Source organism: Xiphophorus maculatus, chromosome 22 (assembly GCF_002775205.1).
Source record: "Xiphophorus maculatus strain JP 163 A chromosome 22, X_maculatus-5.0-male, whole genome shotgun sequence".
In the NCBI taxonomy this organism is placed as follows: Eukaryota; Metazoa; Chordata; class Actinopteri; order Cyprinodontiformes; family Poeciliidae; genus Xiphophorus; species Xiphophorus maculatus.
Genome location: NC_036464.1, coordinates 9,450,730 through 9,472,716, shown reverse-complemented (window position 1 = coordinate 9,472,716; position 21,987 = coordinate 9,450,730). Strand labels below are relative to the sequence as shown.

Here is a 21,987-nt window from a genome sequence, read left to right as displayed (position 1 = left end):
CGCAATCCAAGCAATGGCAAAAACTGTGATTCAGGCTTTGCACGAGCTATAATTAAAAGCCGAGGTTGCAGCTGTAACTGTATCACACCTGCGCCGAAGTGGGTGGGTCGGTTGTTGGAGGTGTGCTCACTTAGTGCAGCTCCTCCTCTATGAGTCAACCTGCTGTTCTTCCTTCTTATAACCCGCTCAGCAGTCTGACTGCAGCTGCCATTTTTCCTCTGCTGCCTCTATCCTTCACACATCACAAGCACAATGGTGAGTGAGTGAGCGAGCACACTTCCTGTGAGATTGTGGTGGATTTTAGATTTAATGTGATCTTGAATAAGAGTTAAGTTTTATTTGTTTGGCTCATAAGAAATGCAAGCATTGTGTCTTTTTTTTTGTTTTAGTCACTTCCTTATTTTAGAATATGCGGAACATGTGAGTTTGTAGATATGTGGTTTTTAAATAATTTGAAGTTAAAGGGGGTTTAGTCTGTAGCTTCTGAGGCATGAAGTATTTAAGGGGGTGAAAATGAACCTGCTGGTGAAAAGGGTTTGTACAAGGTGTGGTTTGCCTCCAAAATGGAGGGAGCTCTGAACGTGTTTGAAACTTGTTGAGGGTCGCTCAGGCAGTGTTTCTTGTGCTAACTTGTTCCACAATGACTGGAATGCAATTGAACCAAGGCCTAAGACTGGCTGGGAAGCAACACTTTAATTCAAAGAAGAGAGAAGTTTAATGGAGCGTTTATGAACTTTATTGCCTTAACTGGACTGACATTTTTGCACTCAGTTTTGAAGTTGTGAAGAGCTTCCTGTTTCTTCATCTCTCTGTTCTGCTTTTCTTCTCAGAACCAGAGTACAAGTAAAGGGTAGCTGCTGAAGCTCCAATCCAGGCCCAAATTTGACAGAAGGGTCTGGATTGTGGCAGTTTCTAATGCATTAGTAAATTTTTATAGCGCAAAACTGATCATTAATTTCAGCACGCTCCTTCGAAAAGCATTCCCCCCCTTGTTTTTCAGGAATACCTGTTTCAACCCTAAAATGTGAATTTCTGTTTTCTCAGGCATCTGGAGTGCAAGTCGACGACCAAGTGAAGGACATCATCAGTGACATGAAGGTGGTGAAGAGCGACGCGGATGCAAACGAGCGCATCAGACTTGTGGTCTTGGAAATCAAAGAGGGTTATATCAAAGTGGAAAGCATCTTCAGAGAAAAGGATTTGAGTGGGGAGGATGACATCTTCAAGTTCTTCTTGAGTCAGTTGGACAAGGATAAGTGTCGCTACATGCTGTACGACTGCCACTTTGAGACCAAGGAGTCGAGCAGGAAAGAGGAGCTGGTCTTTGTGATGTGGTACTTGCAGATATTTCTTTCAGGCAAAATCAGTCATTTTTAAGTAGTCAGAAATGTGGGGCTACTGTGTTTATGAAAATTGAACAGGATTGGCAAGCTGGCTGACTATTTCTTTGTTCCAGGGCTCCTGAAACTGCACCCATCAAGTCCAAAATGCAGTACGCTAGCTCAAAAGACTCGCTTAAGAAGGTCTTGACAGGTAGGTTTTTGAGTTCTTAAGAATTTAGGCAGTGTTGTAAAAATCCCATGTTTCGACACGAGTGACTTAATTTTTCACATTTATTTAAGGAAATTTATTTTAAAAAATTTTTATGTGTATATATCTTCTCAGGCATCAAACACGAGCTGCAAATGAACGACCTCTCAGATTACGGCACCAGGGACCAATTTGCAGCAAAGATCAGCAAAAACGTTATCAAAGTTGAAGGCCATGATGTCAAATAAATCAAATCCTGTTTTTGAAAAGCCAAATCTGATCACAACAGCTTCTAATCTTCTGATTCAGTTTATTTAATTTGGTCTCTTAAAAATTAAAATAAAATGGGGTCGGGATGAAGTTTCCATATCCCTCCTGTTAGTCTAAAGTTTTGTACATATGGTTAAATTCTCGCATGTTCATGTACAATTGATCTGGGTACATAAGCTGTAAAATACCTTCAGATTTACAAACTCAGTATGACCGGTCTTATAGTTTGACCCACATCTGCATTTCTTAGACTATTACACTGTGGCCACTTGGAAATACTGTACATCTTTGTATCTAAAAGAACTGAAAGTTACAAGAAAATCAATCAATGCATTGTCAAATAAAGTAAGTGAAACAACTTTGTACATTTGCTTTTATTTTTTTTTTAAATCATTTGTCTAGTGGGGAAATTTGCACATAAATTGAGGTTCAGCAGTGTAGATTTTATACCTCCAGAAAGCTGGCTGTTCTGCAGAACGTGGATGCAGCAGAAAAAGTAAAGCGCATTAATTGACTTTAGCAAGCTGCTAACCCAAAAACAAGTAATTCTGAGATTTGACCTATTTTAATGAAATTTGAATGCAATTTAGGGGGAGAATAACTGCAGTGTTCTGTCTTAAGCATAAATACCTTTGATTAAAAATGTGAATGCCTAATTTATCTGACCAACTGTCTTAATGCATCTGATAAACTTAAGTTTTCTATTGAGGCAACTAAAAGCTTTGTGCTCAGCAGCTAACTTAACTTCCCAAAAGTCATTGCATCTTTAAGGAAATAAGATTTCCTGTTTCAAACCATAAAGGGCTGAGCAAATTAAAAATGCAACTCGTGTGTAGCAGTGTCTGTGATGTCACTTCTACTTCTCAGATTCGAACCAAATAAGGAATAGTTTGGCAGGAACTCATCTTCAATTCAAAATGGACCTGCTATTTGCTTTTAACTCTGCATCTGTATGAAACCATGCACCACAAGTTGGTAAACAATGCTGGGTTTTAGTTTCACTTCTACAAAGAGTCTTTTAAAAGCAGATATGGATCAAGCCTGAAACCAAAGCACACAATGTTCATTGTGCAAAATGTTTCCTGGTGTAACTCAAGAGCAAAGAGGTTGAAACTATTAACGTGCTATATTTATGACCAAATTTGACATGTAGCAAGAACGTTGCAGTGTTGTAATACTTCCTGACAACAGACCTGTGACAGTTTTTTTTTTTTTTTTTTTTAACCCAGGCAGGATGTGCGACTGTTAATGGGGGTGTTTTTTGCATGAATGCCACACAGGGCAAATTCTTCTAGGCCCCATCCATAACCACACACAATTCCAGTAAAGCTCTTCAAGCATTAAAGCAACTTTTTTTTTTAATATTTATAAATGTATTTTAAAATTTCACATTTATTCAAACATGTCACAAAAAGTAAGAACTTGTATTCAGTTGATTTATAATGGTTATAGTATAGCAAAGTATCAAAATTTGGCCCAATACATTGGGGCAAATTTATACAACAATATATACTGTTATGGCTAATACCTGATATTTGTTAATATTGTATTATTGTATACCCTTTCAACACCTTGAAAAAAAACAACCATCCTGTTCTTTTCTTCTTCAACTAAACTCCCCACAATCCTGTGCTGTGTCACTATTACTGTAACATGACCAAAAAAATGACTAACTTGTTCCACTGCCCATCAAGAAACACATGGTAATAGGTTGGAAATAAAGATCAGTTAATATCAACCCAAGTTTATTTCTCAGACCGATACAAATATGGATAATATTAGCCATTGTTGATGCTAGTCTTGATATATTGCAAGGTCTTTCTGGAATTGTGATTGCATACAACAATGCCAGATCACAAATCGTACTACCATCATCAAAAGCTGCTTAATTTAGCAAGTTTTTTTTGGGATGCTACTCAGAATCAATTCTGCTGGTTTTTCACCCTCCAAAAATACACGTTTCATATAAATGTAGCACCATCTAAGGGGAAATAAGCTTTTTTTAAAAAAAGGTTTTGTTACCTCAAGAAGCCGATGTCAGACAGTAAAGTGGGTTGTGAATAGAGGGGGACGACATGCAGCAAAGGTCACCTAGCCAGGACTTGAACCTGCGTCGAGGACTAAGGCCTCCATACACAGGTTGTGCTTTACCCCTGCGCCCAAATAATTTTATTTCAGTGGTATGAAATGTATAATCCCTTTATCTTAGATTTTCTCCTTGTTTGAAGCAATAAGTATAAATGATTTATTCCTAGTGCTATTTTCCGCCTTCATGTAGACAGGGGAAGGTATCATTAGTTCCATAGTCCTAAGGTTGATGGAAATGGTTTGTTTTTAACCACTGAGAAAAATGGTGCGTTGTTGTCTCATGAGGATTTTTTATAACCATTATGCATTTATTAGTTTTATTGTTCGTGTTTTCAAGCATACCAGCACCCATATGTTATTTGACAAGTTTTGTGTTTTTAACCCTATTGGGTGAAGCAGGGGAATTTAGTGCCATGCCCTCTAGCTAAATAGTAATGTGTGTTGTTTTTATTGTGACTTGCTACAATTAAATGCCCATTGGGGCATGAATAAAGTAAGATGGAAGCTATCTATCAATAGCCAAGAAGCACTGTTACAATAAAAGTTGGGTCTAAATTTGTTAAATAGATTGTCAGAAAAGTTTGCTATATAAATTTCAGGCTATAGAATGATGGGGAAGAATGCTTACTTGAAAGTTGCCCAGTATACCATCACCAACATCCTCCATGGCAGAGTGAACGACGACACTTTGTCAGGTTCGGATATACCATGCTAGAGTTCAGAGTTCTGAACTCTAGCATGGTATTTTAAAGTTTATTGGAAGAAAAATGTGTGATAGAAAGTGTTTCACACTGAGACAGGGAGAACCGCAGCCATGATTGTGAAATAAAGTTCATCCAAGAGTTTTGACTGTGGCTGGATTCAGTGCTTCAAGAAGTAGAACGGCTGGTATCCATCCACTGATTTCGGTGGAACTGGGCTTGACTAGTCAGCAAATTTTATTGACCTGAACTCCATAGAGTCTATGGAGTGCAGTTGAGAGGAAGATGAGAATCAATGCAAAAACACAACCTGAAGGCCTATTTTAAAGCAGTCTGGGCTAACACCTCTGGTGTGGAGCATGGAGGCATTCACAGTCTGATTGCCTCCATGCCACACCACACTTATGCAGTATTTTATGCAAAAAGACCCTCATCCAAGTACTGATTACATATTCTGTCTATAAAAATGCTTTTTAATATAACATATTTTTTCTTTTAAAAATGCTTAGCTGTAAAATGGAATATCTGGATTATCTGAGAAAATTTTATGTTTTCATTGTCTTCAAGTAAAAAAACAAATTAATTAGCATAAATAATATATAATTAAGAGCACATTGGTTTCAAAGTTTGAACTTAATTACTGAGATTTTGACTTCTGATTTGACATCCACATGTATAACTTAGAATCAGGAAATAAAAAAATATTCTGAGAAAAGTAGGAAATTTCTTGTCTTCAGTTATTTTTACAATTTGGAAACCGTTTTACAGAATCTGTACAAATAAATTATCATCTCAAGTTAAGGCTATGTCCATAACCAACTTTTTTTTTGGATTATTTAGGGTTCCAGCTTTATATTTGTGTGTGAATTTTGATATTTTTGTGTAATTCTTTTGGTTCTGCATTATTTGTGCCTAAAACCGTCTCACCGTTCTTAGGCTGTTGAATTTTTCTATTTGTTACAGATGTAGTTCTTGGTACAACTTCGTCACTTCCGGTATGAAAACTCAGCGCTTCCTCTCTCTCTCTCTCTCCATTCTTTCATGCCTCTTCACAGACATGCAATCGGTAGTGCTCAACTGTAGTTTATTCATTCATACAAATCTGATGTGTTTGTCAGCCAGCTGCAGATTAAAGCAGGCTCTACAATGAACCTTAAAGTGTTCCCATCATTCAACCACATAGAAAAGACATACAAAGTAATTGCACAGATTGAAGCACGTCTGACGCGCATTCACATTCCCTTTTTAACACTGAACTATGGGGGAAATGTTTGGACTATAAAGCAAAGGGATAAATAACTTCTGACATAGTCAGAATCGTAGATGGAATGTGGGCTTCAGTAAAGACTGCAGCAGGATACTCTCCTCTAATCTTACTTTGAAATATTCATTACACAAAAATATTTGATCCCTAAAAGTTGCAATGAAATGCAAACAACTACAGTACAAGAAAGAATAAATTTGGAATGCATAACTAGGTAATTATAAGGCATATTTGGCGGTTTTATTGTAGCGTTCCTGGTGAGCTTCAACTCAGACGGATGTTCCTTCCTTCAGTTCCACAAATTCCCCCTAAAAAAATAAATAAATATGAAAACGTGACAAAATATGTAAAGATTTAAAGCCAATCCGTGTGTTATAGCAGTATGAGACGCACTTTGACCTTCAGGTGTTCCTGTAGTGTTCTCACAGTCTCTCTCTCTTTGGTCAGCTGCTCCTGAGTGGCTTTAAGAAGCTGCTGGAGCTTAGTGGCTGCTTGGCCAAGGTCTTTGGACAGCTTCTTCTCCTTCTCAAGGCGCTCCTGTTCAAATAATTATAGCAAACATAACTATGAATCTGTAAAATGTTTCAAAGATTTGAGGAAAACAAACTAAATAGCCACATAATTGTACTGGTCTCACAGTCAAGTATATACAATTTTTCATACCACTTAAAGTGTTTCCATATTTTTTCATAACAAGCTATAAGGAACTTCATAGGAAACAACATAAACTGGTTGTTTTTGAACACCTATAATCTGAAAAATGTGGGGTAGATTTGCACTTGGATTTCTACCTAACCTGACAGGACAGGAGGGCATTAATTTGTAAAGCAGCCAAGAGGAACATGGCAAGTCTGGAGGAGCTGCAGAAATCCGTAGCTCAAATAGAACAAGATTCCACTGGCAAAACGACTTAGTCTTGCACAGAGCTACACAAATCTGGACTTTACTGAAAAGCAAAAAGAAGATGGCCACTGTTCAATGTGCCACAAAAAGTCCTGTCTGCAGTTTCTTATGTCAAATATGGAGAACAGCAAACATGTAAAAAGAAGGTCATCAAACATGTTGAGAGGAGATCAAATTTGACTTTTAGGAATATGAGCAAAGCTATGTGGATAATCCATATAGCATGTGAAACATAGTATGGGCAGGATCATGCTGTGGGATGCTTTTCTTCAGCAGGTTGTGGTGGATTCTCAGTCGTCCAGGTTATGATAGTCCTGTGTGCTTCAAACAAACTGGTTTCACAGAACTTTTGAGAATTTCCCAGTGGAAGAACTAACTTGCACCCAACAGGATGCAAGTTGGGTAACCATATTACCATTAACAATGGTAACATGGTTACCGTCGTTAATATATGATAACCATGGTGCCGTTTTTTTTGTCTGTTTAATTTGTTTTTTCTTTAAGGATGTTGGTTACTGTGTGACCTGCTGTGTGTTTACCAATTCTGCTGAAATTCTTCATGTTATGAGGGGGGAAAAGTTATATGATGTAACTGACAAATGTACGATAAACATATCTTTAAAAAAACAAAACATAAAAAATAACTTTTAGTCTTCTCTTGTATGAGAGGTGAAACGTCTTTGAGAAATAGAAGAAATCCAGTTACCGTCTAAACACTCAAGATTTACTTTAACAGGGACAACGAAGCTGGTCAGAGTTAATGGAAACATTGATTGAGATCGTAAACACCGCACAACTTTAGATCAATATACTCTCACTTGTATATTTGGGGCTGACTGATTTTTGTGGCTTCTTTTGAATAATAAATAAAGGAAAGTGTTTATCACAGCAGAATGAAAAGGTGCGGTACTGAGCTAAACGTTACATCTGGGTATCCTAACACACCTTGAGCTGAGCTACGTCTTCTGTGTCAGATTGCGGCGCGTCTGCAGAAACTTTTAAAAGATCCAGCTGGGCCTGGAGTTCCCCCACCGTCTTCTGGGCCTGGAGGTCAAAGAGGCATCTCAGTGTGACTCACTACAGCTTCACAAGAACACACGACCAGCGAGCGCACTGGTAACTTCTCTGCTACCTGCTCAAATTCCTCCAAGAGCAGCTGCCTCTGAGTCTCCTCTCCGCGCAGCTTCTCCGTCGTCTGACTCAACTCATTCTGAACCTGGCAGCACACACACCATCAAAAAGCTGTAAATACACACTTTTCCATATACGCATGTGTCAAATCAGCACACTGAAGCTGGTCCAAGTTAGTTTCTTGTCGATATGTTTTAGCTGAAATGTTCAAGTAGAGAACTTATGTTCTGTTCTGTTAATGGAGAAGAAAATTAGTTAAAACAAGATGGATGGGAGCATGCTAACATAGAGGAAGAGCAGCAGTGAGGGTTAAGTGTACTTAGCCAACGCAAACAGTTGTTAGCATACAGAGCCACTGTCAGAGGAGTACTGGACAGACTGGAAATGAAGCAAGTCCTGAATCTAAACTCATCCGTTTATGTTTACACACGCTCGCTTTATTATTATTAGGACGTCAGCTAAAAAACCTGATGGCAAATAAAAAGGATCTTTATTTAAGATTAGACCCAGCTCCTATGGGCCGAGTTCTGGGTTGCTGTTCCAGTCACTGTCTGGTACTTTCTGACAGGAGGTGGAGGGTGCCCTGTGATCCTCGCACCCTGACCTGACTGGGTTCGGCCTCAGCCGGGCCGTTCTGCTCTCCCTGAGTCCGCTTCGTGATCTCGCCCAGCTGTGCTCTGACCTGAAACAGGAAGCCGTCGCCAGTCACTCATTATGCAATCGCTGTGGGTGAATCCCTTGACGTCACTGAGAACCTTACAGAGCAGGTTGTGAGCATAAAGGAAGGATTTCCACTAATTCCTCATGCCTCCCCTCTCAATGCAGTTGCTCAGGTATTTGGATTTGTACAGGTTTGTCTTTGAAGGCCAAAAAAAAAAAAGACAGGAGCGTCATAAAAACTCACCTGTTGGAGCTCCTCCTTGTGTGCCCGGACATCCTTCTGGGCCAAGTCCAACTGGTTCTGGCAATCTGACAGCTGCAGCTTCAGCTGAGCATAGAGGGAACAAATAGAAGATATGAAACAGATGGAATTGATCTAGGTTCAGCTTCTTCACTCATTCCTAAGTAAAATCCAGGGCAAAAAATTGCCTTGAACATTAATGAACAACCAGCATCAGGGTATAAAACAATAATGTAAGTTTTGATCCTCTGATAGAGGTCTGCTCACGTCATCTAAAAGAGTATGGCAGAGGAAAGGTGCTCTGGTCACATGAGGAAAAAACTGAACCTTTCAATCAAAAAGATATTTTAAAAATTCAATTTCAAACTTCCCTAGTTTGAAACTGGAAAAAAAAAGTTGAGTACAAAACATTTAACATTCAAATGTTGTAAATCATGAGTCAACACAACAGTGAGTTTGGCTTCTTTCACAGCTTTTTAGGGCTGGATCTCATTTAGAGTCATCATATCTGGAATGGTTTCTTACACTAAGTTTCTTTTAAAAAAAGGTCAGTTTATGACAACTTTATGTAGCTTAAAAAAAGAAAAAGGGAAATCCAAGGATTTATAATCACAAATTCAACCCTGATGAAAAGGGGTTCAAAGTTGAACGAGTAACACATGGAGATTTAATAAAAAGACAGCTTGTATTTATTGTGTATTTATATAAGAGATTGGTTTCTGCTTGTGTACCTGCTCCACTTCCTCTGAGGTCATTAGGTTGTCTGATTGCTTTTCAAGCTGAGCTTCCAGGAGCATCACTTGTTCCTTCAACTGAACAAACATACAAAACAGAATATTTAATATTTTTACTCAAAACCTCCCTAAAAATGTGTTTTATAGTAAGAAAAACCAACCTGTTCTACACTTTGGTTTTCTGCTTCCAGCTTGCTGACTTTCTGCAAAGCCTGTCAGAGTCACAAAGGGAAGAGCGACGTCTCAGACAGAATCAGACTGAGCATGACCAAAGGTCAGGCTTCCACATACCTCCTTCAGCTGTTCTTCTGAGTTTGCCATCTTTGACTTCCAAACCAGCTCCTCCTCTTCCACGCTTTTCTGCAGATGTTTCAGCATTCCTTCCTGCATCATAATTACACAAGTAGTATTTATTTAATACTAAAAGCTAATGACTGTTCCATGTTATGCTGATTTCATCCACTTACAGTTTCAGCCAAGACCGTCCTGTACTGGTCACATTCAGCCTGAAGGGAACTGTAGTTCTCCTCTGATTCCTTCAGTTTCTCCAGCAACTCCTACATCAAAACAACAAAAACATCCAAAGCTACTTCTGGAAACATTTTCATTAACTTTATATTTGTTTATGAAGGAAAAAAAAAAAAAGGAAATGCTTACTGGCGATGCTGTGCTTGAATGAGACTCATTACTCTGCTGCCTAAGGGCCTCCTGAGCTTTCTGTGTAAATGCTTTTAACCAGTTGGGCTAAAAGAAAAAGAAAACAGAAAGATCATCACTGTGAATTGGATCGCTGTAACAGTATCGGTTAGTGATCTCCATTACTTACCTGCTCTGTCTCCATTGGTATCTGTGGGAAGAGCGACTGAAGAGCTTCTTTGGCTTCGTTCTGAAGAGCTGCTAGTTGAGCAGCACCATTCTGCAGCAGAGGACGATCTAATCAGTTGGCTCATAAACATCAAGTCATTCATGTAAAAAAAACTAAATAAAAGCTTACAGCATCTGTGGCAGCTTTTGCTTCCCTCAACTGCTCTTGCAGTGATGCAACAAGGGAATCCTTCTCAGACAGACTGACAAAAAACAACAGCATAGTTCCTCAGTTCTCAGTTCTGTTGAACCCAAATTAAAGCACAGATACAACAGTTCTCTATGAATTTATGGCAGATGTTCCTACAGTGGTCAGGCAATAAATAAGAGCAATAAATACACCAACAAAAGCAAATTTTGGCCATTACATAAAAGGAATAATCTCTGGAGATAGATATTTTCCATACTCATGTACATTTCTGCATCATATTTCAATTATACATGGTATAATAGTTTTCCCACAGCACAAAAATCAGAGACCAAATGAAAGTCATGAGTGCATTTGTTTAAGAAAAAAAAAGTAATGGCAACAATAAAAGCGATAAGCAACAATATTTAAGACTTAACTAGTACGGAAGATATTTAAGATATTGAGACTGACTAAATTTAAGTAACTTGCAGAACCTCTCAATCCCCGATCTATGTAGGTTTACAGGACAATAAAAAAAAGAAAGTAGTAAATTGTCAAGTTTTGCTTTGTAAACATTTTTCTGTGGATGTTTCGTCTAGTCGGAGGCTAGATGAGTTTTTCCTCACACCAGCTTATTTCCATGTCTCTACACATCCAGACTTTGAGCAGAGTGAAGGAACCCTGGAATCTTCATATAATCTTCACAAGTATTACCAAATCACTTTTTAACACCTTGAACAAAAAGGAATGAAGTAAAATCCAGGTGCAGTATGTTACCTGTTCTGCAGTTGTGCGAGCTTTGCTGTACTGTCCGACTAGAGAAACACAAAACGACAATTTTTGTTCAGTAACACCGCATCGGCCATAGAATAATTTACATTTAACACGGAGAAACTTACTTTTGCGTTTCCAACTTGCACCATCTCTTCTTTGAGGTTTTTGAGTTCTTCCTGAAGTGAGCTGATGAAACTGGCATCCTCACTAAACAGATTAGCATCAGTTAATTTGAGCCTAGCCAGCAGGGATCTCTATCCCTTTGTTTTCCACGATAAACAAAGGAAAATGTCTTACCTCTTATTTTTTTGCTCAAGTTCAGTAATAGTGTTCTCCTATTGGATCAGATTCTCATTGTTAGCATCAGGAATAACAGTGGCTCCACTGGACAGTGGATTTAGTACCAATTGATTGTAACACTCACTGCAGCTTCCTGCTTTATCTGCAGCTGCTTCAGTTCTTCGTGAAGTGAACTCAGCTGGCTGTCCTTTTCTTGAAGGCTGTAAAAAAATAAACAAAACAAAAAATTAGTAAAAATTCTTTTTAAAAAATCTTCCCTTTTACATGTCATGCTTGCAAAACACAAAAGACGACCCACTTACCTGAGCTTTAGATGTTCCAGTTCTGCTGGCTTCACCTGCTGATATAGTGATAAAAATCACTCAGCGTTTTGTCCAAGCAAAAGTCAAATTGAAAGATCAAACAAAAATGTCCTACCTGCTTGCTATCCTCATCCTGTTTGCTCTGACTAGCCTCCAGCAGTGAGTTGATGGAGGCCACCTGTTGCGTGAGCTGGCTCTTCTCTGCCTGCGTCTCACCGAGCTGGGCAGTGAGGGTCTCCACCTGAGCAGAACGCTCCTTGACCTCTGCCTCCAACCTCTCTATTCGCACTTGGTACTCTGCACGGACAAAATGCAACTTGCTCTACACCATAGCATGAGAAAGATAATGAACACAACCCTGCCACGCCTTTCTCTGACCTGACACTGCACTGCTGTCCTGCTGGCTCTGCTCCAGAGTGGCCTGCAGGCTGCTGTTTCTGCTCTGCGTCGTCCTGAGCTCCTCGCTCACCTCCTCCAGTCGCTTCTGCAACGCCTGCTCACTTTCTGCACGGCTCGCCTGGGGGATTTTGGTTAAAATGCATCAGACAGCAGGGGGCAGCAAAGGCTCACTGAATCATTGATTAAGATATGAACTTAGAAAAAAGTGAATTAAATTTTTCGAAAAAATAAACATAAACATACCCTAAGTGTTAGAATCAGTTTGGTAGGGAGGAGTTAACATTTTAACACTTTTGCACAACAGTCTTGCAGAGAGGAATGTTAAGGAATTTAGAGATGATTCAGACAAACAGCTCCCGCACTTTTAGAATGCCTAGTTGCAACATAGTAAGACTCTGGCAAACATGAAACAGCTGTGATGGAGAGTAGGTTAATGATTAAACAACAGGGCATGTCAGCTGTGCTCACTAAGTCGCTACAAATAACCAGTAATAGAGGAAGATGTGAGCCACTGACGGTACAGACAAGTTGCAAATGAACTGAGACGTACTTCCTTTCAGTAAGCCACGGGGTTTGACTTGAAACCAGGAAGTGAACAAATATAAAACCAGTTTCAAAGTCTACATGGGCAATTTATTTACGTTTCATCTTTGATACCTGAGAAATTTGTAAGCTGTAAATAATTGAGTTCTGATTATTTTTCTAATGCATAGTTTCTTCGGATCATAATTCTGCAATCAAAATTCTAATGTTTAAAAAGAAGTGCTAAATAACATTTTTGGGTTTTGTAAAAGCATGCAATAAAGACGGGTGACCAAAGTGTGATGCAGGGGCCATTTGCATCCCTTTGAGTGATTTTTGACTAAAACGGTATAATTTCCACTGATTAGTGCAGACAGACACATTTTTAAATACATTTAAGTGTAACTACAAAAAAAAAAAAGAAACCGTCAAAATAGACACTTCACATAAAGATGTTGGATACAATGCTAATTATTTGTCTTGCGTTTGCTTTTCATTTAAGAGTAAGGAGGATCCCAAACTGGACACACCCAATTATTAAAGCTGGCTTAATAAAGCAAGCGGTTTCGTTGTGACTCGTATCCTCTTCTTCCTGCTGAGAATAACTTAAGATTTCTAGAACAAGAAAACAATGTGTCCAAAAAATTCAGGACATCAAGTGCCTTTCTCTGATATGATACTTTTTTATTATGCTATTGTTATTCATTTATTGTTGAGCAGGTGAAAATTTTAAATTGTGCATGAAAACCACAAAGAGCCTAGGCATGTTTTCTGTCAGGCTTAAAGGCTTAAGCTCTTTTTAAACACCTACAAATCCCTTTATCACCCGTCATATTTATTTAAGATGTTTTTAATCTTAAGAGTCCTCCAGAATCCTCAAGTATGAGGATGGGTTTAAAAATAAAAAAGTTAGAATAAAACATACAGGAGGCTTTTGTAGTTCTTTCCTAGAAGGACAGCTGACAGTGTTGGTGAGTTTAAAAGTGAACGAAAGATGCCTTTTTGTTAAATTTAGTATTTTTCCTGATATTTTCATTGCATGTAATTTTCTTTGTTTACTTTTAAATAAGCTTTTTATTTTGATCTCAATTTTAATTGTGCAATTTTATCTTTGATTAAATATTTCAGCTTTTTTTATTCCCATTTTCTTTAAAACTATAAAATTTTATTTATATACTGACTTGTATTTTATCTTACTTTATTTCTTATTGCCATCATATCTTAAATTACTTCCATCCATTTCTTAGTACTATCAGGGGTTTTGTTTGATTGTATTTGTGCCCAATTTAAAAAATATATTTATTGAATTTGATTGATAAAAATCCTTTTAATATTTGGTCAAACAAATATTGGGCCTTTTAAGCCTAGTTTTTAAACGGTTTTCTGTGTTTTGGTTTTGACACGGTGGGGGACAGGCTGTTTCTTGTAAAGCACAAAGTTGTATGAAGGGTCCTTACAGAAATATTTAATAAAGCTTACCAGATTTAGAATCTTTACAGTATTTTTCTTGAAGGTGAGTTATTACACAGCTACACCGATTCCTAATCCCTGCAGTAACCCATTCCCTGAACACGAGAAGGTCAGACAATAGGTGGGAGAAAAGGGTAACTTTTTTTTCTCCATTTCATAACCAAGTGGCTACTGAAATATGATACTGGATTTAATAGAAAACAACAAGAATAAATCTGCTTCCACATGGAAACCCGAGTACGTCTCCTGTATATTATAATAAAAAAAGTGCCGTTCCCACAGGCCGGGCCAACCTGCAGCAGTGAGAGCTGCTTCTCTGCGGCAGAGAGCTTGGACTCCAGCCCTTTCCTGATGTGCTCATCAGCAAGGAGACTTTCCATCTTCTCTCCGAGCTCTTTGGTTAGCTTTGCACATTCCTGACGCAGCTTGGCCAGCTCTGCATTTTGTCTGAACGGAGAATGACGGAGGAAAAAAATAAAGGAATGCGATTAAGTGAAGAAAAATTTAGAAACTAAGTAATTCAATCACAAAACACCAGGTATACTACATATAAGGTCTATATTTAAATGTAGTTAGAAACTCACTTGCTCTCAGCTTGACTAGTTGCCTGGTTTAGAGCATCACGAAGGATTGAATTTTCCTGCTGCAGACGAGCAAGTTGGGCATTAGGACCATTTTCCAGCTGGTCCTGCAGGCTCAGGATCTGCAGTTTAAAGGTTTTTTTTTTATCAGTGACACTGCAGAAAGACTGGCAAATAAAAGCATCTTTACTTATACTACAATATATTTCAGCAGATAAGAATCCAAGATCAAGTTCTTACCAAATGAATAGTGATATTAATTGAACTAACCTTTGCATTGAGCCTCTGGGTCTGGGCTACATGGTCCTGGTAACTGGCCTGCATGCGCGCTTGCAGAGCGATCATTTCTTGCTCCCTCTTACTCAGCTGAGAGCTGAGCCGCGTCTCCACGCTGGCCACCTTGGATTTCTCCGCCGACAGCTCCTGATGAACGCAAACTACAGTCAGACCCGTTCACTTCACGTTTCTGAAGTTGCAGAGTCACTTCAGGGTGAAGAAAAGTGAAAATAGCAGTCACTAATTTCACTTTTTAATCTTTAAGTGAGACTTTGGTCTGGTAATATTATTAAACACATAGTTTACGAAACAAATGTGATTCGGTGTGAAACAGTGAGGCAACATTTAGATTTTCAATTCAAATTATGGTAAACATTAAAGCTGAGTACTAACAAACTCCCACCTCCCTCTGAATAGATTCTGACAGGAGCTTTATAAAGATTTGTTCCAATAAGAAATCTGGTTTTAATCAGCAAGTTATTCTGTGTGCTTTACTCCAACGCCACCTTCAGGACAAAAAAACCCCAAAAAACCCCTAAATTTAGAGTATGCATGGGTAAGTATGAGACACTTTCATAACCTTCAGTAAAAACATCCCTGCAACACCATATTAAAGCAGAAATGTTTACTAACGACTAACTGTTTTTATTTAACCTTTTGGCTGCCTTGATTTTTTTGTTTAATTTTTACACAACACTGTGTTGATTCAACTAAAGCGTGGTCAGATTGTGTGTTTCAGGGTAATTTTAAATTTTCATTATTTTCCTCTTTCCTTTCAGCGTGTTTGAGCCATCGACTCATTCAAAATCCATTTTCTGGATGCAGAAAAATTGCAATCTGACTTGTTTTCCGTATTTCTGTGAAAACCCCTCCAACATGTCATGTTTCATAGTTATCCAAGAAGGTGAAGATAACTTTTTTTCATGCATTGTAATTCTGCAATTTCATCTTTGACTTCACAACTTTACACAAAGACTAAAAAATGATCAGATTCAGTGCTACAGACTCTGATCAATAAACCTTGGACATACTCAGGCTTGGGTATGACGAGATTTATTTTTTAAGATGGGAAATTGATTTATTTTCTTAGATTCCCAGGGAAAAGTGAAGTGTCTTAATGTTTGCCAGCAGGTAGGGGAGGGACAACACTGTAAGGCAGAAATCTCTGGTTTCCTAAAACTTTCTCTAATATCTCATTAATAGGACTTTTAAATCACAGCAGAGATTGACATACATTTTTTAAGTTTGGTTTGTTTTGTACCTTGGTTCACCTTGACACTAGCCTATGAGCAAATCTGAACAGCAAAACCTAATTTGAAGGATCCCAGCACAGAAAATGTGTCGTGATGAGCATTTCAGTTTTGAACCTTGGTCAGTTCTCGAAGACGATTCTTAGCTGCAGAAGCATCCTCCTGCTCTGCTGCCAGCTGTTTCTCTCTCTCCTCCAGCTGCTTCTTCAGCATGGCAACCGGATCTCCCTTCTGAGTGGCCTAAAAATCACAATACACAGAAAAAAGTACATACCTCTCTTTATGTTGTGGTTCTTTTTTTCCCCCCCAATCACCAACTGCTGAGTTTCATACCGTGTGCCAGGTATCCTGGATGATGCCGACTTTCTCAGAGAGGATCTCGATGAGCCTGTGCGCCTCCCCCTCACTGAACACCATGCTGCTGATGGTGGAAACCAGAGATTTATAGGGCAGGTAGAGAGGAGCATCAGCACAGTCGACTACCGCCGCCGCAACAGCTGCTGGAGAGAAGTAAACATGATAGCAGCAAATTGAGAGATAAGAACAAACAGATTTATTTTTGGAAAGCTTCGGGCTTTCCTGAAGATGACTGCATGTGAGGAAAAAGGACAAGGTTGAGGCTTGTCCTTTGAGTCTGTAGCACTGGGAAGTTTCAGATGGTAAAATGCTGGGTTGCTGTGGCACCAGGCAGAGACCAGCTGCAGGGAAAGGAGAAGGTCAGCCCCTCCTCTCTGCTCATTGTCAGAGGCACTGAAAAGCTTTGTAAGCTAACCAAACAGGGCCAACAGTGTTTGGACAAGCTGCTGTGCTCTACGTCCCTCAGAGCGGCGTGCCAGTCGTTACCCACCGCTGCCCCTTGGTACTGTGGGTACACAGCTGGAAGCTCATCAGTACTGACAGGTTGTTTCTGCCTTGCACTAGACTGCACAATTATATAACCCAACTATGCAGGCATGTCTTCGCTCTCGATTCAGCAGCACAAAACGCATAATCACCAGTGTTGTGGCTAATGTAGTTCCTGGCTCCACGACCGCTTCCTGCACTTCAGAGGAGACGACTAATTTCTGCAATGGAAGCTCTAAAAGCAACAGCAGCTCTGAGCTTTTGGTGACCAGTGACTAGTTTCCTTTTAGTTATTCATATATATTACCAAACTAAGTAAAAATATATAGTGGCGCATTTAAAAATGGAAATACAGCCATACTGACACCACTAAATCAGGCTTCCTACATGTTTTTCTATTTCCGATTCCAAACTTTTCCAGACTCAAATTTCCAGAGTTTCCAATCCTTCCAGCAAATAAAAAAAAATGCAAATGTTTTCTGTGATTTTATGGCAGATAATTATTTGAATGTAGAAACTGTAACTGCTGAAAGAAGTAAGGCGGATAATCTAACAAATAGACACATATAGGTAGAAAGGAATTAGACAGATGAATGCGATGGACAAAAGGACAAATGGACTGACAAAACAGAAAGAACAGATGACATGATGGATAGATTTCTTTAGACAATGTGAAAAGAAATAAACATTTCCATAATTTCTTTTTTCTTTCTGTGATTATCCAGATGTGGAGAAATCTTTAATCCAATGCTACATTTTTCACAGACTGTGTAGGAACTCTAAAATGTTTAAAATACGGCCAAACCTAAATATACAACATGGCTTCTAAAGCAGAATGAAGTAAATTTGTCCTGATTATATTTGCTTACCGGGCTCAGACTTCTTCTTGGAAGCCTTCTTTTTGGGTTCTTGTGTTTTAGCTGGAGCAGGAGCCTGCTGAGACCCCACTGGAGGCACGGCCATTACTGGGACATCTTTGGTCACCACCTCCAGCACTGGGGCAGCCTTGGATGGAGCTGCTGCCGACTTGGCTGGGGCTGTAGCGGACTTGCTTGGTGCCGGGGCAGACTTGTTTGGTGTGGGGGTCGAAGATTTAGCCTGAGCGTTGGTGGATTTAGCCAATGCAGGGGCAGCAGCAGAGGGAGGTTTGGTTGATGGAGGAGCCGAAGCAGATGCAGGAGTGGATTTTGAAGATCCGGAAGCAGACTTGGTTGAAGGTGGTGAAGAGGACGAGGCGGCTGCTTTGCTCTGCACAGCTGGGGGAGGCTGGGTTGCAGGAGAGGCTGCTAAGGACTTTACTGGCACTGCAGCAGACACCATCGGGGCTTGCTGAGTTGAGGCTGGCTCAACCTTCGCCACCTTCTTCTTCTTCTTGTCCTTAGGCGAGGGCAAAGGTGACGGCTCAGCAGCAGTTTGGGGTTGTGTCTCCGCAGCCACTGGAGCTGAAGACGGTTTAACTTCGAGGACTGGAGCAGGCTGAGGAGCAGGAACAGCAGATACAGCTGGAGCAGCAGCAGCAGCAGCAGCAACAGCAGCAGCAACAGCAGCAGCAGGCTCAATGGCTGCTTCAGCTTCAGAGTCAGCAGCTTCTTCAGCTTTCTCCTGTTCCGGGATTTTTCCATTTGGCTTTTCCTCCTTTTTCTTTCCACGGCTCTTCTTCTCGGCTACTTTGTCCTTTTTCTTTTTCTCCGAGCGAACTGACTGTATTTTACCCAACTCTTTGCGTTGTTTAGCAAGGGCCTCCTCATAAGAGGTTTCCTTCATGGAGAAGGTGGAAACAAGGGCGATCCCTATGGCAGAGATCACCATGAAACCACCAAATACCATAATCCCAAGAGTCTGGGGGTCGTAGATATCCATCTTTTGCTTTCAGTAAACCTAAAAGGAGAAACAGGAACCTATGAACAGAAGTAACAATCAAACATACTGTTTACAGCAATAACATAAGCCAGTAATTAGGGTAGTATGGTATTACATGTCAGGTTAAAAATAAAAAAACTGCAATAAACATATAAAGAAATGCTCTAACAAGGTCTTTACGTTTAATAACCTCAAGGTGCCGCTAATATCCCTAAATACATTTGAGTGAAGGCTGCAGTGACCAGACTGTGCAGCTCAAATCTTACCTAAAAAAATACACACTTCTACTGGGGCAAAGCATCTGCTTAAATAACTGAATCCTCCTACTCCTAATGCTGTTTAACAAAAAAAAAACCCAGCATCAATAAGCACTGAAAGAAGAAAAAAAAAACAGAAAAACAAACTAAGCAGGAGTCTGTATTACCCAACAACTTCTTAGCCAATAAAAACTTTTTTTGGGGTGGTGGTGGAGAGATATATTTTGTTTTGCTGTTTATTTGTAATATTTTTTTAGGTTATTTATACTTTTTATATACATGTATATGCATGTTTATAATGTTTGCACTTCCTCTAAAAATATATATATATATTTTTTTTCCTCTAAAATATATAGCAAAGATTCATTAGAAGTGCATTTTTGTTGGCATGAATGTAAATGTTATCACACTTATTTTTTATACTAATGTCAAAAATGTAGACTGTTTTATGAAATTTTGTTAAATGTTTAATAAAACTAACAAAAAATTCTGATAAGAGAGCATGAGCTGTTCTATCTTTAATTTCAAATTCAATAATTAAAGTAATGTAATAAGTATTTTTAGTAGCAAACACTCTATAATTTGATGTATTAATAATTATTAATGAGTATCCACACAAAGAAAGATGTTTCCCTCAAAAGTTGGCAGGTGGTTCGCATTTATTTCCTGTCCTGTTAACAAAAAAAGGCCTGGAAGGTTTTCAACCTACAATCCCAGTCACAAACCAGAATGCTGAGCCTGCGGGGCCAGAAAACCTTCCTTAGATACACTAAAGCACCTTCCTTACTTTTTATCCCAGCACCAGTCTTGGCTTTATTTGTCTATCTATCTATATATTGAAATCCAGGAAATAAAAAAATAAAACAAAGGGAAAAACCATAAAGACCGTTTTCTGTAAAAACAAATTTATATACACCTTTTTAAAAAGGTAACTGTTTAGCAATTTTAGTGCGATCAGAGTCCAGAAAAGTCCCTGTTCATTGCAGGGAAAGAGAACGCTGAAAGGAGAATGTGCTGCTTCCTGATCTGCGGTGTCACACGTCAGTGCATCTCCACTGAGACTGAGCAGAAGAGGAGGACTTCAAAAAAAAAAAAAAAACAACCAAGGATGATTTCAGCCTCAACAGGAGACTCAACCTACTGATGTGTTACAGGCTACGTGTACTTTCCCAACTCTCTGCCTTGTATTCGTGTGCACCGGATTCCCTCTGTGGGAATTAAAATAAGTCTTTATCCGCTATTTATTTCTCTCTCAGGCGTACTGTTAGCAATATCTCTGCATAACTCGTCAGTTTTTATTACACAATAAAAGCAGTGGTTCCACGAAGTTTTTGACTAGTTCATCTAACACATTTAAAGGGATCTGAGGAAAGGGGGGATAGAGGCAGTTAAGACACATTATATGCACAAAATCCAGCATAACAATGACATGGTGCAAATTATCACAAGACATAAAGCTTTAAAACGTTACTTAACAGCTAGCTGTAGCGCTATCAGTATTAATCAATGGATTTCGCTAATGTCCAGCATACCAACTGTTGGTCTACGCAAGAAAACGCTACAAAGCCCGCAAGAAAACCTGAAAATAAATCAAGAACCAAAAGTCTAAATAATCCCTCTTAAGTTTTAGCCGCAGTCTTTCAATCCAAGTAGTTATTTAACAGTTCATCTCGAAGATAGCTGTCCAAGCTAGCTAAGCCTGACTCAATGAATAAAATTTTCCAAGAATCCCATACTTACTGCGCTGCTGCTCCTGGTAAAGATACAGCTGCTTGCTTCAAAAAGGTGCTGGTTGAGGGCAAAAAAAACAGGCTCTGGGTTGGAGATGATGTGACTTCTATGGAAAGCTACCTCTATAATCCAGCTAACTTGAATCTTATTCTTTTTTTCCTCTAACGGCGCTCCCCCCCCTCACTCCGCTGGATCCGTGGTCTGCTGTGAAGTCGTGGCACTTCGAGCTGGCTAGACGCGCTGGCCCCGTGCCCCTTACAGCTACCATAAATCTAGAAGGGCTCTGATTGGCTGAGAAGGACCTCAGACCGGAAGAGGTTCCTGCTGGGAGATGTAGTCCTTCACTGTCAAGTCAAACAAAAGCGGTTTGTTTTTGAATGGAGACCTTCCACAATCACATCAACACAGCGATTAATACTGTTAGACTTTTCAAATACTTTAAGTTAAGTGTAGCAGTCTTTTTAGAAATAGAAATAGAACTCCATACAAGGGAAAGATGAAAGGATTTTACAGATTGCAGAACGGGTTTTTCCTTCTGTAGTCCTAAGGATGTCAACGTGAGAAACCTAAAGATTTCTAGTTGCAATCTGACAAATTATGTTTTCAAAGTATCAAAGGGTTGGGTATAAATTAAAACGCATATTTAGAATAAATACAACCACCAGACAGCAACAGAAAAAGGGGACAACCCTATAGGAACCACCAACTGTCAAGAGAAGCATAACAGAACTTAAAACACCAGAACTTAAAACACCAGGAGAAACAACTTACTGACTAAACGAAGTAAATTCAAAGAATAAACAAATTTTGACAAACTTCACATCTATACTATTGTTAAAACAACCTGTTACACATATATATATGTCCTTTAGAAGAAACAAAATTAAACTGCAGAAGTAGTATGAA

At 39.1% G+C, this 21,987-nt stretch overlaps 2 protein-coding genes across 7 annotated transcripts; one reads left to right on the top strand and one right to left on the bottom strand.

Moving 5' to 3' along the window:
• The first annotated feature begins 150 nt into the window (after positions 1-150).
• Positions 151-2,165, top strand: LOC102227392 (cofilin-2). Its single transcript, XM_005795110.3, has 4 exons — positions 151-255; positions 1,045-1,334; positions 1,457-1,533; positions 1,666-2,165. Exons 1-4 carry the CDS (start codon positions 253-255, stop codon positions 1,776-1,778), a joined length of 483 nt encoding a protein of 160 aa, XP_005795167.1. The 5' UTR covers positions 151-252; the 3' UTR covers positions 1,779-2,165.
• Positions 2,166-4,791: 2,626 nt separating this feature from the next.
• rrbp1 (ribosome binding protein 1) lies at positions 4,792-21,322 on the bottom strand. 6 transcript variants are annotated; one of them, XM_023327483.1, is made up of 27 exons: positions 21,091-21,322; positions 18,103-19,131; positions 16,724-16,890; positions 16,508-16,630; positions 15,135-15,287; positions 14,868-14,986; positions 14,577-14,730; positions 12,271-12,409; positions 12,008-12,189; positions 11,893-11,930; positions 11,715-11,790; positions 11,588-11,625; positions 11,416-11,497; positions 11,294-11,331; positions 10,517-10,589; positions 10,349-10,438; positions 10,180-10,266; positions 9,990-10,079; positions 9,814-9,906; positions 9,684-9,734; positions 9,520-9,600; positions 8,792-8,875; positions 8,492-8,569; positions 7,889-7,972; positions 7,702-7,800; positions 6,247-6,390; positions 4,792-6,161 (listed from the first exon to the last, which is right to left on the bottom strand). In XM_023327483.1, exons 2-27 carry the CDS (start codon positions 19,091-19,093, stop codon positions 6,123-6,125), a joined length of 3,393 nt encoding a protein of 1,130 aa, XP_023183251.1. In that variant the 5' UTR covers positions 19,094-19,131; positions 21,091-21,322; the 3' UTR covers positions 4,792-6,122. The 6 variants fall into 6 exon arrangements, with proteins under 6 accessions (XP_023183251.1, XP_023183254.1, XP_023183253.1 ...); XM_023327486.1 differs by having other exon boundaries at positions 6,253-6,390; positions 18,103-19,111; XM_023327485.1 differs by having other exon boundaries at positions 11,893-11,927; positions 18,103-19,111.
• Between the last annotated feature and the right edge of the window lie 665 nt (positions 21,323-21,987).

Bases quoted from the DNA above. Each gene is read 5' to 3' on its own strand.
- LOC102227392 (XM_005795110.3), top strand. The intron at 1,335-1,456 runs GTACTTGCAGAT...TCTTTGTTCCAG, and splicing joins GAGCTGGTCTTTGTGATGTG to GGCTCCTGAAACTGCACCCA. The intron at 1,534-1,665 runs GTAGGTTTTTGA...ATATCTTCTCAG, and splicing joins GCTTAAGAAGGTCTTGACAG to GCATCAAACACGAGCTGCAA.
- rrbp1 (XM_023327483.1), bottom strand. From the start codon at position 19,093: ATGGATATCTACGACCCCCAGACTCTTGGGATTATGGTATTTGGTGGT. The intron at 14,731-14,867 runs GTGAGTTTCTAA...TTCTCCGTTCAG, and splicing joins ACTAGTCAAGCTGAGAGCAA to ACAAAATGCAGAGCTGGCCA. The intron at 7,973-8,491 runs GTCAGGGTGCGA...GTGTGCTGCCAG, and splicing joins CTGAGGCCGAACCCAGTCAG to GTTCAGAATGAGTTGAGTCA.